Below are 17,133 nucleotides of genomic sequence, written 5' to 3'. Positions count from 1 at the left end.
TCTGCCATCGTGCTGAGAATCGGATAGAACAATCTTTCTCTTCGAACTGCAGTGTGCTACTGACCAGACTCAGCTTTTTCGAAGCATAGGCTCTTTATATGAAGTAAAGGGTCTTCTTTATGTATAACCATTTACTTTTATGTGATTATAAGGATATGCTTTTGCTCTAAAAGTAGAAGCTTTTGCTTAAAATGTTTATGAATACAAGTGGAAGGATTTCCTTCATATTTTGCAAGTATAAGCATATCCTTTTCTTTATGAATACCACCCACTGTATATTAATATTGTATTGTAATTGACATATATTTTCTTGTAGCTAAAAAAATCTGAAAGTCTTCGTACTTGGATTACATTATCAGTAATATAATCGTTAGTCATTTCACGTATTACCTTGTCAAAATTATTATAAAATATTGAGTTGTTTCTCGACCAACCTTGTCGACATTATAGCATCTATAGTCAATTCCTTTTAGTGAGGCAGATTTGCACCGACTCGCAGTGGTGCCTTTTTAGCTCGCAAAAGTTTCCTGATCGCTGATTGGTTGGACAAGATAATTCTAACCAATCAGAGAGCAGGAAACTTTTTCGAGCTAAGAGGGCACCGCTGCGAGTCAGTGCAAATGCGTCACATTAAAAAAAATCATTATAGTTAAATAATTAATTGTCTGCCCTATTATCATGTTAATAGTGTATCTGATCCTTTATTGGACTAAATCCTATATTGGCATTATTACAGGGGATGTGAGGATGACACGGACTGGGGGTGCAGCGGCCGCCCCACGACCGCTTAACACAGTGCAGTTCGAACATCCGTCTCACACTGGCGCCCTTCTGTATGGACTCAACACCCTGCGGTCCAAAGGACTCCTTCTTGATGTTACACTTATTGCTGGCGGAGAAGCTTTTCAGGTGAGTTTCAGGGTTGGGATGTTTATAGTCGGTGAAGGATCCTTTTGGAAATAGATATTTAAATGCTTAAAGGTCGCTCATGATTGGCAGAGGCAAGGGAAAGTTAGTATTATACTTAAAATGTGAGATTTACAAACCCAGTGAGTCAAACTCGACTCTTACGGAGCTGGCCCCATTAACATCGGGAAGAAAATATATACGAATGCTAAATGAATAAAATAAGATATATACATGTAATGAATATTCAAATGAATGTTAGATAAATAAATAGAATAAGATATATATTAAAGATAATGGATAGAAATAGATGAATTGAGGTAAAAGTTTGTAATAAATAGAACTTTTTAAGGGAGAGTGAGTGCCCTACTATAGTCAATTCTTTTTAGTGAGGCAGATTTGCACCGACTCGCATGGGTGCCCTTTTAGCTAGGAAAAGTTTCCTGATCGCTGATTGGTTGGACAAGATGATTCTAACCAATCAGAAAGCAGGATAATTTTCCGAGCTAAAAGGGCACCGCTGCGAGTCTGTGCAAATGCGCCTCATTTAAAACAATTTAGTATAGTTACAGTCAGTGAGGGATCCCTTTGGAAATAGCTGTTCAAATGCTTAAACCTCACTCATGAATGGTAGAGGCAAGGGACAGTGACAATGCCCTAGAGCCCAACAATATATACAATCAGCATCCATGCCCCCTCTCCATCCAAGCTAGGATCAGGGAGGGCCAGGCAATGGCTGTTGATGACTTGACAGGTAGACCTATGAACCTTTTCAGACTTGGAACTTCTGGTAGCTTTCTTTAGGTAAGGGCAATTGTGAACGAAGTATGATTTTTATTAAAAATTGTAACAGTAATTTTTATCCCTTAATGAATTAAACTTGTGTATCGATGCAAAATTACTGATGATGATCCTGTCATATTATGATGATTTTCTGTAATCAGGTTGTTGTTATTAGAATCCTTTTGTCACTCTAAGAGATTCTGTATTTCTTTCAAGTTTGCAATGGAGTAGTTTATATTTTATAATGCCTTATAGCCATTTCTTGTTTTTTAATCTCATAGTCTAATTAACTGGTATAATGATTCACCAGGATTCAATTGTTACTACCTGTATGCAAGGTTTAAAGGTTTAAAGGCCACTCATGAATGGAAGAGGTAAGGGCCAGTGACATTGCCCTATCAAGCAGGACAATTCCATAGAGACTGACCATATATACATAATGATCAGCGCCCAAGCCCACTCTCCACCCAAACTAGGACCAAGGAGAGACAGGCAGTGGCTGCTGATGATTCAGCAGATAGACATATAGGCTCCCCCCCCCCTTATCATGAGGATGGTGAGGTTGCAGCGACCAAAGGAACTATTGAGTTTGAGCGGGATTCAAACCCCAGTCTGGCGATCACCAGTCGGGGACATTACCACCACAACCCTACTATACCTGTGTACCTACTTCCTTTCTTTCATCTTGCTGTCCAATCCCTTTAAACCTTTACTTCATTATGCAATTGTTGTGATTTCGTCATTTGAACTTGGACAATAAATTGTATCCCAAGCCCAAGTGATGGGCCATATAGCCTAAATGAATTAATCCAAATCTATAGTTCCTAGCCCTTCATTTATTGTCTTATTCCACAGGCTCATCGCGTTGTGCTCGCATCATGTAGCGACTACTTCCGTGCGATGTTCACGGATGAGATGCGGGAGCGATGTCAGTCTGAGATTTGCTTGAACGGCATGAGCGCAGCTGGTCTGAAGTGTCTTTTGGAATATGCATACACCAGCAGACTCTCCCTTAATCTAGCAAACATCCAAGATGTTTTGGCGGCCGCAGCTCACGTGCAGGTTCTCACAGTTGTCGAGGCCTGCTCAAACTATCTCCAGGTTAGCAAAGTTTTGTTTTTTGTACCTAAGGAAGTATAAAAAGTATTTGTTACACTGCATATTATTACCATATTGTTGAACGTGGACAATATTTAAAATGAAAATTATATGATAATAGATGGACATTAAGAATAACAAAACAGGTTCCTAGAGATTGTAAACGAAGCAGGGAAAGGAAGAGAAGACGAAAGATTGACGAGCTAAGAAAAGTTATGGGTATAGACTGGCATAGAAACCCCATAAACAGATACAAGTGGAAGGACATATCCAAGGCCTTTGTCCTGCAGTGGACTAGCAATGACTGATGATAATGATATTGTTACCACAGACTGAAAAGTTGTCTTAACTCATATTTAGCTTAATCCCATAAAGGAAAAAGCAGATGTAAAAATTATGATGATTTTTGTCGCTATTTAGTTATTCATATAGTTTAATTTTTGCTTTATTAATGAAAGAATATTTTTGCCATATTTGAAAAAAATAATAAATTTGTGATCTGTAGGATGAAGAAAGTCTGCTTTATATTCCAATTCAATGTTCATAAAACCATTCTGATAATATTTAAATAATAGTCACTAATGTATTGTCATCTCTTGAAGGTAAAAAGAGTTAATCTTGTAGGCGTGCCAAGTCATTTGAAAATACCAAAGAAAATGTTAATTGAGTATGAGAAAGATGTTGAAGCTAAAGTTCTGTATTCCATTTTCATATCATAGAAGTAAAATTTATATCTTTATAGGCTCTTGTTTTGTGTGTGTGTGATTTCTTTGTGTTGAACCGTTATTGCTAGTCTTTTCAAGTAAATTTTTACATCTATATAATTAGTCATTATTATTCTGAGGTCAGGATATAGACACTTCTGAATTAATAGTATTTTGACTTTCAAAGATGAAAAGGGAAATTATCAATTTTAGTTGAAAATCCTACCCCCCCCCCAGAAAAGTCATGTAAATAAGGTTTGAAGTCACACGTTACACTTTTGGTATTTTATTATTATTATTATTATTATTATTATTATTATTATTATTATTATTATTATTATTATTATTATTATTATTATTATTATTATTATTATTATTACTACTACTACTACTTGCTAAGCTACAACCCTAGTTGGAAAAGTAGGATGCTATAAGCATATGAAAAATGGAAAGGTTAGTTAGAATTAGATTTTTTCAAGGTATAATTACTTCTCTTCATGACCTCTCTTGGGCAATATTTTTTCATGATATTTTTATTTTAGATTAATTGATTCACTCTCTTATTTTCAGGCTCAACTTGATCTTGACAACTGTGTAGATATTGCAACCATTGCTGAAACCTACTCACTGCACCGACTCAGGAAGCGTGTTTATGCCTTCATGAGTTCTCACCTCCATCAGTTCAGTAAAATGGCTGATTTTCAGAGGCTGACTATTGCACAATTATTGCACCTTTTGTCCTGCGACTACCCAGTAGATTGCAGTGAGGCTCAAGTTCTATTAACTGTGGCAGGATGGCTTCAACATAATCCTGCTGAAAGAGTACGCCACGCTCCTTCTCTGCTGAGGGCTCTGAATCTTGAAGAGGTTCCTTCTTCGGTATTGGAACGAACAGCCCGTCTTTCTGTGCTTGAAGGCACTTTGAATGCGGCTCTTCACTTAAGACCAGCTTCCAGTGCACCTGCTCCACCCACTGGCCTTATCAACTCTAGAGGATTAGAACTTGCTGTGGTGAAGGTTGGGGGTTTTAGCATTGCTGGTATTACAAATGAAATAACGTACTTTTTACCATCAGTTGGTCGATGGCGCCACTTAACAACTATTCCTCATGTTGAACAGTGTAATTACGGAACTGCAGTTCTTAATAATGAACTTTATGTGATCGGGGGTTGTTTCAATCAATCGCTGCAAGAGAACATACATCCTTTTGGATTTCGATATAACCCACAGCAGAACAAGTGGAGCACTATGGCTCCAATGCAGCGCGAGAGATGTAGGTTTTCTCTGAGCGTCTTGGACGGTTTCCTTTATGCCGTTGGCGGTGCCAGCGAGGCCAGTGAAGGTGTAGTTGAAGATGAAAGTTTGTGTGAAATATATAATCCAACCACTGACAACTGGACACCAATCGCTGGGTTGCCTGGGGCTCGTGCACAGCATGCAGCTGCTGCTCTGAATGGTTTATTGTATGTAAGTGGTGGGTTGGAAGGTGACCAAGTACTAGATTCTTGCCAGGCATATAATCCAAGTACTGGGACGTGGGAACACCGTGCGGCACTCTTAACTCCTCGTGCAGATCACTACTGTGTTACTCATTCTAACTGTTTGTATATATGTGGTGGCTGGTATGAAGATGATACTACCAATACAAGAGTTCTTGTCGATACAATTGATTGCTATAATCCCACTACTGACACTTGGACTGTTGTAAGTAGGGTTCCCACACCCCGTTATCATGCTGGCATTGTTGTCATTGGGTCCCGTTTGTATGTAATTGGTGGTTTTCATTCAGATGCAACATTTGATAGGGCTACTGGAGTGATAGAGTGTTATGACCTTGACACTGGTGTTTGGAGTGTTGAAAATGCATATCCACAAGACATATGGGAGCATGTGTGTGTTCCTCTATATATCCCTCGATGTAGGGATGATATGGATGTTTTGGCAATTACAAAATAATGTCAGTAATATCTTAAAAGGAAGATCAGTGGAAGATGGACTGTTGTCTGAAGGTAGCTCTAAATTAGGTATGTTTATCCTGTTAAATAGAAATATCCTTTGTTCAAAGATAGAATAAAAAAATTCTTATTTTTCTCAAATATAGAAAATCAAATTGAGAGTTGCATTACCAATGTAGGTATAGTTGTTAATTTTGTGTTATATTTTGTAGTTAGACATTTTTTAAATCACTCATTGTATTGTGATATCAGGTACATGACAGTTTGGTTAATGCAGTTTTGATTAGGTCAAGTGGTGACTTCTAGATTGTTATAATGTAGGTGGTTGTCTGTTATTTTAATATATAGATAAGACAAAATCTTATAAATTTCCATGACAAAACAGAGAACATTTAATGTGATGTAATTAGTATATAAAAAGATTACAGAAGCAAGTTAATTTTGCTATTCAGCAAATTACTTTACGATATATTACTTAATATCTTTCCAATACCATGGTTATTATCACTAGCTTTTTTCTTTTCATAAGTATTACTGTAATTAAAGAAAAGAAAAAGATTTCCTTTTGTCATTTTAAAGGTAAAAGGTAAAGGTGTCTGGTTTCAGTTTCAGTTTTATCAGAATAGATGCTCACCAGAACGTCAGCTGGGCAAGCCCAACCCCCCACTGTGGTGCCCAACCACAGCAGTGGCCTCCCTAGTAAACAGCTTAAACTCATGATCTTGGGTTGGGCTCAATCTGCTCTCATGCGAATCCTTGGCGAGTAAGTTACCACTGTACTAGCCAGGAGCTGTAATTTAATTTTTATTCTTAATCAGTTCAAACCTTCACTTGTCATATAATTGAATTTGGGAGAACAATTTTATCAATGTTTTTATTTTCTCACTTTGTTTTACAAACAAATGGGAGGTATTAAAATTTGCGGGACAGTACTGTATTGTTATTTTTGTGACATCCTATAGATTGTTACTGTATGACTTCCTGTAAGCGCTATTGAACAAAAAGAATTGAAAGAAAACCTGTAAAACATTATTGTTATAACCTTTTTGTTGCAGCTCAGTGTTATAGATGTAATTCCTCAGCATGGTGTATGATGTTCATTTTGTATCTAGCTTATTATAATTCTTAATTAGTTACGGAAGTTCACCAAGTCATATTCCTAAACTGATGGGGCTTGATCAGAGGAAATGTTTTAGGTGAAAGGTGAATTAAATACCTCGTGTTTAACAGATGTTTCAAGTGAAATAACATATCTACAAGGTAATGCGGGAATCAGAGACAAATTTGTATTTCAGAATTGCCTAATGGTACTTCCACAAATGCTTCCCATCTGTTTCCTGATTGACTTATCCATAATGACAATTAATATAGCCTGGTTTTTGAAGTTGGAGGCACCATTGAAGGTTCTTTCCAATATCATATGACCTAAGATACACTGCTCTCTAATTTTTTCTTATTATTTGGGGTTCTTTTCCCACCGAGCTGTCCAAGTTCTAGAACTTTGCCTAGCCACAATCTTTGCCGCTCATTTGGAAAAACACTTTCATTCCATCCCATGTAAGAGTAAACCTTTGACAGCGGTCTGGTTAGAATTCTTGATTATATATATAATATACTATTAATTAATAGCATAAGAATTATCATTAATAAATATTACTGAGGAGTAAAGTGTTGTAAGAAGCAAAGTTGATAATTTGCATCTGAAGAATATTACATTCATTGGTACTAGGCAATAATAACTGTGTTATAAACATCAGTTATTAATATTGGGATGTGTTGCTGGGGTTTGGAAAGACGGATAGCTTGTGAAGTGAAGCAATCTCTACTGATTGAGAAAGGTATCCACTGTAGAATTTCAAGTCATGTTGATAATGTATACAATAGTATTAAATTTAGTGTTGACCTTTGGCCTAGCCATATGTTGCGAGTATAGCACTCTGTCCATCATCATTGAATATACAGAGATTTATTTAATTGTTTGTAAAGAGTTTACAAATTAAGAGATTATTTTGTTTAGTACTGCAGAATAAAGATGTAGAGAGTGGCCCTTTCCTGTGGATGAATTGTGACCATTCTGAATAAATATGGCCACTGCATAGTATTGATATTTCCTTTTAAAGTAAGTACAGTAGTTTATTCTTTGACTCATTACGTAGTAATGCCAGTTTTTAAAACTTTTTTTGTTTGTGATAGATAAATGTGGTAGAACTTCTGGGTGATATTCACCATAAACTGTCAAACTTTAAAGATGTGGAATGTTATACAAACTAATATTAATTTCCAAGGAGTAATAACTCGGGGAAATGACAATTTGTAAATAAAAGAAACAAACAGTTCATGAAATTGTAATTGAAGTTGCCTATCCTACTATCCCATGTTGGGAGTTTGGATTTTGCTTTTGTGCAAACTGTCTTTCATTGAGTGATATATTGATACATAGTAGATTTCTGCACTGAAGTGGGCATAATGCTGTATTTATAAGGTAATTTTTGTATGGTTGTGATCTATTTATATTACTTAGATTTTAAGATTCTTGCATTCAACATCTGAAAACTAATATCTTCTTGTTGACACATGGGAGTGAAATACAGAGGAGTCTTTTCATCCTTGATTTTACCCCTGATATTTCAGGAAATTTCTTGGTAAAGTTTGATGTTTTTCATCCTTGAAAAGCATAATTTGCTAGATTAAAAGTTTTTTAAGAGAGGTCGTTACGCTGGCATTCATACTGCGGGGTCACAGGAAGATTGATGCAAAAGTTGTGTAATTTACGTAAAGAAGTTTCTAGAAACTTCTGGTTCTGTCAACTCTAGGTTTGGAAATTGGATGTATACAGTGTGCAGTAAGTGAATGTTTGTAGCTGATGAAATGATATCAGGTGAATGTATTGATTTGATTCCTCTTATTTGGTTTTCCTGTTTCAAATAGTTTTTATGATACAGTATTAGTTTAAATACAGTGTGGCATTGTTTGAAAGTAATTTTATTTGTTCTTTAGTAAAGTTTAAACTAGTTTTTAGAATGTTGAAACCATATTTGATTCTCCATTGAATACTTTATTGCTGTACATAATTTATATATTGTGAATTTTGAACAGAGAAATGTAATAACTATATTAGTAAATCTGTAAGTTAAGCCAGTGAGAGTCCAAATATGATATGTAGTCTTAGAATGAAAATATTCTTTATCCTTACTATGTACTCCATGAAAATCTCTCTCTGTCGGGCTGAGTAAGATCTATATTTTAATGACATTCTTGTATAGAATGTATCTATACAGTAGATGAATAAACGAATTAGAATATAATGGCTAATTTTGTATACTTTTAAGATTTAGCTTATTTCCTTGTTTGTGTTATGCATAATACTCATTTTTTCTGCTGCAGTTTGTAGTAGTGTCTAAGCATTTTCTTTTACTGCATTTTATATAGGTTGACTTTTTGTCGGTACATCGGCTAATCTGAAGCATTGGTGATGACAGTAACTTTTAAGCAGATGTAACTTTTTTCATTCAGTGTTTCAACTTTACCTACTAAAAGGGTGTTAGATGATCAAAATTTTTTTAGGCAACATGTTATGCACCAATATTATTTTGTATTGGTATTGCGAAGAAAGCCTTTAATACTCACCGTAGACTATTAAAGTTTTTTTTGCAATACTAAAATTACACAAAAACATTTCTTCATTTCGAAATTGCCATAGATTTTGTAAAGTATACTTAGTAACTTAGTTTTGAAATGACTAAGTGATTGCTAATTCTCTTTCAAACCTTTTTTTTTTCATTTGGGTAGGAGATCAGCACTACTACAGTACTTGTATTCTCCCTAATTATTAATATTGAATGCCGTTAAGCATTCCTGTTATTCCACAGGCCTTTTCAACTACCTTATATGCTTATTGCAACTGTACCATTGAAAGAGTGTGTGAGCAAAAGTATTATTAATCTAGAAAATATGATATTAAATGTAGTGTTATTTTGTTCTTTACATATTTGTTCCATTTTAAGATGATTGTACATTTTAAATGCTATGTGGAAGTCTAAAAGATTTATTTTATTTCAGAAAGTTCCCTTTTTTAGAAAGTTTATCATTGATGTACAGTACTGTGGATTGTAAGTACTGTACTGACAACTTAACAAAAAAAAATGTAGAGTTTGAAAAGTGTTATGTGAATTGCATGACAAAATAAGATGTGACCAGTACCAAATACAGTAGCAGTTTCTGTTGATCAGAATCTACTACTTTCACTACCTAAAGTAAATTGGTTTACTCGTTATCACCATCCTTATTAATTCTCAATACTATTACAGTAGCTTTTCAACTCATAATTTTTCAAGTATTGTACATTATTACAATTGATTTGTGGCCGACTTCCCTTCTAGCACTTTGTAATCTATACTATAGATCAGACCACTAAAAGCATCTGATATGTTGGTTACTACTTGGAATTAGTTTCATAACTAGATTCCTTCTCATGCTCATACAGTTGTTTGTACTGTACAACCAAAATGTTTTTTTAACATTATTTTTGAATGCCAAATATAAGTATTATTAGTTTATACAGTACCATGTTTATTAATGAAGTGAAGGTTGGCATTTACAGTAGTTGATTATAGGTGTTTTACTGAACAAACAATGTTGTAATGTTGAACAATCTTGATGTATATGATATTACATATTTTTTGTGACATTGTTTCAAGAAAATGCTTGATTTGTTATAAGACAAATGATATTGATTTTTGTGTTTAACACTCAAGTAGACATTTATGAAATACTGACATCAATCAGTGCTTGTGGATGTAGATTTTACTGCTCCCAGAGAACTATGTTTAATCTTAGTCTCTGTAAATCAGGTCCCAATACTTCAAATGGTAAAAGTACAATCACATCAAATGAAATATCTAGATGAAGAGAAATAGGTGTGTACATTTAAGGTTTGTAACAAATATCTCTCTCTCTCTCTCTCTCTCTCTCTCTCTCTCTCTCTCTCTCTCTCTCTCTCTCTCTCTCTCTCTCTCTCTCTCTCTCCTGATGTTGATATTTTTTACTTTAATACTTTTTTCTTCCTTCCTCAGCAAGTGCCCTTTTTTTCTCGTGATGAAAAATTTGTACATTTTTGCTGGAGGGAATAAATTTTCTAAATTTGTTTTGCTTTTTTCTTTTATACCTTCAGAAATGTTCATGATGCCACAGATAGGAGAATTCAAGACTAGTCACACCCCACCTTTTATATCTGGTGGCTGTTCTGCATGTTAAAAATCATTGGGAAATGTTACAGCATTACTAAACTAATTAACAGGGGTATAAATGTCTCCAGCATACTATTTGACTAATTCTATACAATCATTCCTTTCCTTTGAGGTTAGAGTGACAAGTATTTGGACTCGGTTCTGGCTGTCAAAGTAAGTTACCATTACAGTACTTTGGAGGCTCATAACAAAATACGCCATGACTGGCAATTTGTGCAAGTCTATTTTGCTCTTTTTGAAAATTCTAATGAAAATCACTGAATTACTAAAATCTGAGAACACCTTAAAACTGGCCCGGTTGGTAAACACAGAATCTTATGTAATTTATCAATGGGCTTAGGGTCCATTACTTCAGGGTCTTTTTAGTGGTCCTTTTCCCCAACTACAGTAAATTTTTAGCCTCCTTCTACACTTCCCTTCTATCTTCCTTTCAAGTGATAATTACAATTGCTTTATTTTTTCCTGCGGTTACTCCAGCAAATTCCGGTGTGGCCAAATTCATAAAGTGTAATGGAGTCGCAAACATAATGAGCATTGTCGTTGGTTAACAGATAGGGATTGTTCAAGTTGTCTTCGTTTTGGTCGTTAGTGAGAATCTTAATTCTTACACTACACAACTCCACAGTAGACACATTAAATCTTCATTCCCTAGAGGTGAGTGGCCTCCTCAGACCCTACTCTGGTCTACATGACCCTAATTTCAGAAGTCCACTATCTGAAAATGTTTGAGCAATAGAACCCTAAAGCTTCAAGACCAGTTGGTTAAAGTAAATTTTCACAAGCATTAGCAACAAAGGAAAAATAATTAATCCTTCGAAGAACAGACGTGCATTTTTAAAAATATTTAACATTCTATTTTACTGTATTTTAAAACAAACTTTGAAAGGCAATTGAAGTCTGAACTTAATGCTAGCAACACTGAAGCAAAGAGGCCGACCTTCATTTCAATATGATAGGTAACAATGTCAATTGTAGTAAAGATGGGTTAGAACATCTTAATCTCTCGTAATTTAAAAAACAAAAATGTGCCAGCACAAGTAAGTTTGAGAATAATGTGCAAATGAATGCCATATCCTAGCTCAGGCCAAACGAATATCTTAGAAGGAAAATTGTGAGCATGCATTGATTCCTGTTTTATATTGACCGACTTTATTGTTCAATTTCACCGAAATACTGTAGGCTACGATATATTATTATTATTGGTTTTTTTTTTTTATGGAAGGTGTCCCTCATTGCAGGAAAATAAAATTAACAATTCTTGATAAAACAAGCAGAGCAAGACATATAAGATACAATAGAATTAAGATATGTGCAAAACCTCATAAAGTTATCAGAACCGGATCTCCAATAATAATTTATATCTAAAAGAAATTGAATGGCTGCACACCATGCAGTGACAACCAATGAATCGTGTCGACACGAAAATAGTTACAGATGGTTTCCAGTTATTGTAGCCGAGATGTATGTCTACTGGGGGATTTACTGTTTCTGAATTTGCGACCCCAAAACTACAGTATATGACAAAACTCTCTCTACTAAAATGTGGTTTTAACAATTAACATGGAATTTTCTGTGTGATACTCTAAATAACCTGGAAGGGCCAAGAATTTATATACAGTAGACTCTGTACAAAACTTAGATCTTGTAGGTCCAGTAGTCACTACAGTGAGTGCTAGTACATAGGATTTCCTTGTGGGATATGACCTTGTTTCTCTTTCAATTGTTTTATGAAGTTTTTATAGTTGGTATGATATGATAGATCTAATTCAATGTTAATGTTCTTACAATATTTTATTTTAACTGTTCGTTACTTCTAGTTTATCCTTGTATCCTTTAATCACTAGGTTATTTTTCCCTGTTGGAGCCCTTGGGATTATAGCATCCTGCTTTTTCAACTAAGGTTGTAGCTTAGTTTGTAATAATAATAATAATAATAATAATAATAAAGTAAAGAGCCAATTTTTGCCACAACGAACGCCAACTGTAAATTGTACTGTAGTTGTTTACATTGTAAATCCTTGCTGCTTGGCCTTGCTAGTCTTCGTGCTTAAATTCGAGTTGAAAAGTGCAGTGATGTTTCCTTTACGTGTATTAAATTGCTGAAAAGGGGGTTCTTCCTCCAAAGCAATGCTATATTATGAGTAAATTGCATGAACAAATGTAATCGAGGTCGAACCTTAAGGACAAAAATATTATTTTATGCATCAGTACTTCAGACCATGGCTTTGTTATCGTAAGTAATTAACCTGAGAATTGTCTTTATATAAAACACTGTGGTAGCTTACGGTTAATTGTGGGGGGGGGGGGGGGGTCGTCTTCCATGTATATTATAGAAGTCTTTGTAATTGGTTGGGACAGACCTGGTGTAAAATTTTGAAAGTTATGATTGAAAACCCACATTTTAAAAGGGGAACCATCACAAGAACACCACCTAACCTAAGGTCTTCATCTAACCTAACGTAGGAGCCTTATCCTCACCTACTTACCTAACGTTGGAGCCGTATCCTAACTTACTTACCTACCTGGGGGTTAAGCCCCTAGTAACCAGGTAACTCCCCTCCCCTAGACCATCATATCCAGGGTGACCAGATGAGGATGTATTTAACAGTATTGTCCCATATTTATGACATTTGTCCCATGTCTCATATCGCCCCCTACCCGTGGTGCCTTTTGTCCCATATTTGTAATATTTGAAATAAAATACAATATACTAGTGAAATTTTGCAAAATACTGGGTAAAGTAAAGGCTGAAGCCCAAAATTGGCGACAGTGCTCATGCAAAAGAAAAAAATTAACCTGACATTAATGCCCATTCGAAAGTAATAATGAACTATGAACAGAAATGAATGATAACTATTATACAGTGATAGCAAGACATGAACAAAAGTGTGTAAAATTGTAACTCGGTTTAGAATCTCTGTAGCTATGATGATGTCAATCGGATTTTTTTATTATTCCAACATCAAAGATGTGTATGTGTAGCCTATGTATATGTCTGCAAAAGCATACATATATATATATATATATATATATATATATATATATATATATATATATATATATATATGTGGATAAATATCAACACAACATCGTGTTCAAATAGAAATAAATTTCTACCTCATACTTGGGATCGAACGCTAGCCCCTTCTAATGAAAGGCCAAGTCGAAACCAACCATGCCACGAGAGGCCATTAAAAGATATCGGAACCTGACGCTACCCAGCTGTCCGAGGATTTACCTGGCGAGACATCAGTCTCTTACCAGCGAGTTTTACCCGATATCCCGGCCCACCACATGACACAATTGGTAGTAATTCATTCAAATTACCCCTAATGAGTCAATATGGATAAATATCAACACAACATCATGTTCAAATAGAAATAAATTTCTACCTCATACTTGGGATCGAACGCTAGCCCCTTCTAATGAAAGGCCAGGTCGAAACCAACCATGCCACGAGAGGCCATTAAAAGATATCGGAACCTGACGCTACCCAACTGTCCGAGGATTTACCTGGCGAGACATCAGTCTCTTACCAGCGAGTTTTACCCGATATCCCGGCCCACCACGTGACACAATTGGTAGTAATTCATTCAAATTACCCCTAATGAGTCAATATGGATAAATATCAACACAACATCGTGTTCAAATAGAAATAAATTTCTACCTCATACTTGGGATCGAACGCTAGCCCCTTCTAATGAAAGGCCAGGTCGAAACCAACCATGCCACGAGAGGCCATTAAAAGATATCGGAACCTGACGCTACCCAGCTGTCCGAGGATTTACCTGGCGAGACATCAGTCTCTTACCAGCGAGTTTTACCCGATATCCCGGCCCACCACGTGACACAATTGGTAGTAATTCATTCAAATTACCCCTAATGAGTCAATATGGATAAATATCAACACAACATCGTGTTCAAATTGAAATAAATTTCTACCTCATACTTGGGATTGAACGCTAGCCCCTTCTAATGAAAGGCCAGGTCGAAACCAACCATGCCACGAGAGGCCATTAAAAGATATCGGAACCTGACGCTACCCAGCTGTCTGAGGATTTACCTGGCGAGACATCAGTCTCTTACCAGCGAGTTTTACCCGATATCCCGGCCCACCACGTGACACAATTGGTAGTAATTCATTCAAATTACCCCTAATGAGTCAATATGGATAAATATCAACACAACATCGTGTTCAAATAGAAATAAATTTCTACCTCATACTTGGGATCGAACGCTAGCCCCTTCTAATGAAAGGCCAGGTCGAAACCAACCATGCCACGAAAGGCCATAAAAAGATATCGAAACCTGACGCTACCCAGCTGTCCGAGGATTTACCTGGCGAGACATCAGTCTCTTACCAGCGAGTTTTACCCGATATCCCGGCCCACCACGTGACACAATTGGTAGTAATTCATTCAAATTACCCCTAATGAGTCAATATGGATAAATATCAACACAACATCATGTTCAAATAGAAATAAATTTCTACCTCATACTTGGGATCGAACGCTAGCCCCTTCTAATGAAAGGCCAGGTCGAAACCAACCATGCCACGAGAGGCCATTAAAAGATATCGGAACCTGACGCTACCCAGCTGTCCGAGGATTTACCTGGCGAGACATCAGTCTCTTACCAGCGAGTTTTACCCGATATCCCGGCCCACCACGTGACACAATTGGTAATAATTCATTCAAATTACCCCTAATGAGTCAATATGGATAAATATCAACACAACATCGTGTTCAAATAGAAATAAATTTCTACCTCATACTTGGGATCGAACGCTAGCCCCTTCTAATGAAAGGCCAGGTCGAAACCAACCATGCCACGAGAGGCCATTAAAAGATATCAGAACCTGACGCTACCCAACTGTCCGAGGATTTACCTGGCGAGACATCAGTCTCTTACCAGCGAGTTTTACCCGATATCCCGGCCCACCACGTGACACAATTGGTGGTAATTCATTCAAATTACAGTACCCCTAATGAGTCAATATGGATAAATATCAACACAACATCGTGTTCAAATAGAAATAAATTTCTACCTCATACTTGGGATCGAACGCTAGCCCCTTTTAATGAAAGGCCAGGTCGAAACCAACCATGCCACGAGAGGCCATTAAAAGATATCGGAACCTGACGCTACCCAGCAGTCCGAGGATTTACTATTTGGACACGATGTTGTGTTGATTTTTATCCATATTGACTCATTAGGGGTAATTTGAATGAATTACTACCAATTGTGTCACGTGGTGGGCCGGGATATCGGGTAAAACTCGCTGGTAAGAGACTGATGTCTCGCCAGGTAAATCCTCGGACAGCTGGGTAGCGTCAGGTTCCGATATCTTTTAATGGCCTCTCGTGGCATGGTTGATTTCGACCTGGCCTTTCATTAGAAGGGGCTAGCGTTCAATCCCAAGTATGAGGTAGAAATTTATTTCTATTTGAACACGATGTTGTGTTGATATTTATCCATATTGACTCATTAGGGGTAATTTGAATGAATTACTACCAATTGTGTCACTTGGTGGGCCGGGATATCGGGTAAAACTCGCTGGTAAGAGACTGATGTCTCGCCAGGTAAATCCTCGGACAGCTGGGTAGCGTCAGGTTCCAATATCTTTCAATGGCCTCTCGTGGCATGGTTGGTTTCGACCTGGTCTTTCATTAGAAGGGGCTAGCGTTCGATCCCAAGTATGAGGTAGAAATTTATTTCTATTTGAACACGATGTTGTGTTGATATTTATCCATATTGACTCATTAGGGGTAATTTGAATGAATTACTACCAACTGTGTCACGTGGTGGGCCGGGATATCGGGTAAAACTCGCTGGTAAGAGACTGATGTCTCGCCAGGTAAATCCTCGGACAGTTGGGTAGCGTCAGGTTCTGATATCTTTTAATGGCCTCTTGTGACATGGTTGGTTTCGACCTGGCCTTTCATTAGAAGGGGCTAGCGTTCGATCCCAAGTATGAGGTAGAAATTTATTTCTATTTGAACACGATGTTGTGTTGATATTTATCCATATTGACTCATTAGGGGTAATTTGAATGAATTACTACCAATTGTGTCACGTGGTGGGCCAGGATATCGGGTAAAACTCGATGGTAAGAGACTGATGTCTCGCCAGGTAAATCCTCGGACAGCTGGGTAGCGTCAGGTTCCGATATCTTTTAATGGCCTCTCGTGGCATGGTTGGTTTCGACCTGGCCTTACATTAGAAGGGGCTAGCGTTCGATCCCAAGTACGAGGTAGAAATATATATATATATATATAGATATATATATTTATCTATCTATATATATATATATATATATATATATATATATATATATATATATATATATATATATATATATATATATACATACATATATATATATATATATATATATAATATATTTATATATATATATATATATATATATATATTCATATT

General features: G+C 36.3%; 2 protein-coding genes across 6 annotated transcripts in view; both read left to right on the top strand.

The window, feature by feature from the left end:
* The window catches only part of LOC137657719 (kelch-like protein 26), a 52,473-nt gene extending 41,884 nt beyond the window's left edge, over nt 1-10,589 (top strand). For all 4 annotated transcript variants that reach the window (XM_068392152.1, XM_068392154.1, XM_068392151.1 and 1 more), the window contains exons 2-4: nt 737-909; nt 2,545-2,790; nt 4,062-10,589. In XM_068392152.1, the coding sequence (XP_068248253.1) occupies nt 748-909; nt 2,545-2,790; nt 4,062-5,447 (1,794 nt within the window). In that variant the 5' untranslated portion in view covers nt 737-747 and the 3' untranslated portion in view covers nt 5,448-10,589. The remainder of the gene's footprint in view (nt 1-736; nt 910-2,544; nt 2,791-4,061) is intronic.
* A 2,119-nt stretch (nt 10,590-12,708) lies between these two features.
* Nucleotides 12,709-17,133, top strand: part of LOC137657718 (uncharacterized) — a 65,058-nt gene continuing 60,633 nt past the window's right edge. For both annotated transcript variants that reach the window (XM_068392149.1, XM_068392148.1), the window contains exon 1: nt 12,709-12,925. The gene's annotated coding sequence lies outside the window, so the exon portion shown is untranslated. The remainder of the gene's footprint in view (nt 12,926-17,133) is intronic.

Source organism: Palaemon carinicauda, chromosome 18 (assembly GCF_036898095.1).
Source record: "Palaemon carinicauda isolate YSFRI2023 chromosome 18, ASM3689809v2, whole genome shotgun sequence".
NCBI classification, from domain to species: Eukaryota; Metazoa; Arthropoda; class Malacostraca; order Decapoda; family Palaemonidae; genus Palaemon; species Palaemon carinicauda.
Note: the sequence above shows the minus strand (reverse complement) of the source record. Positions and strands in the feature narration are given on the sequence as shown.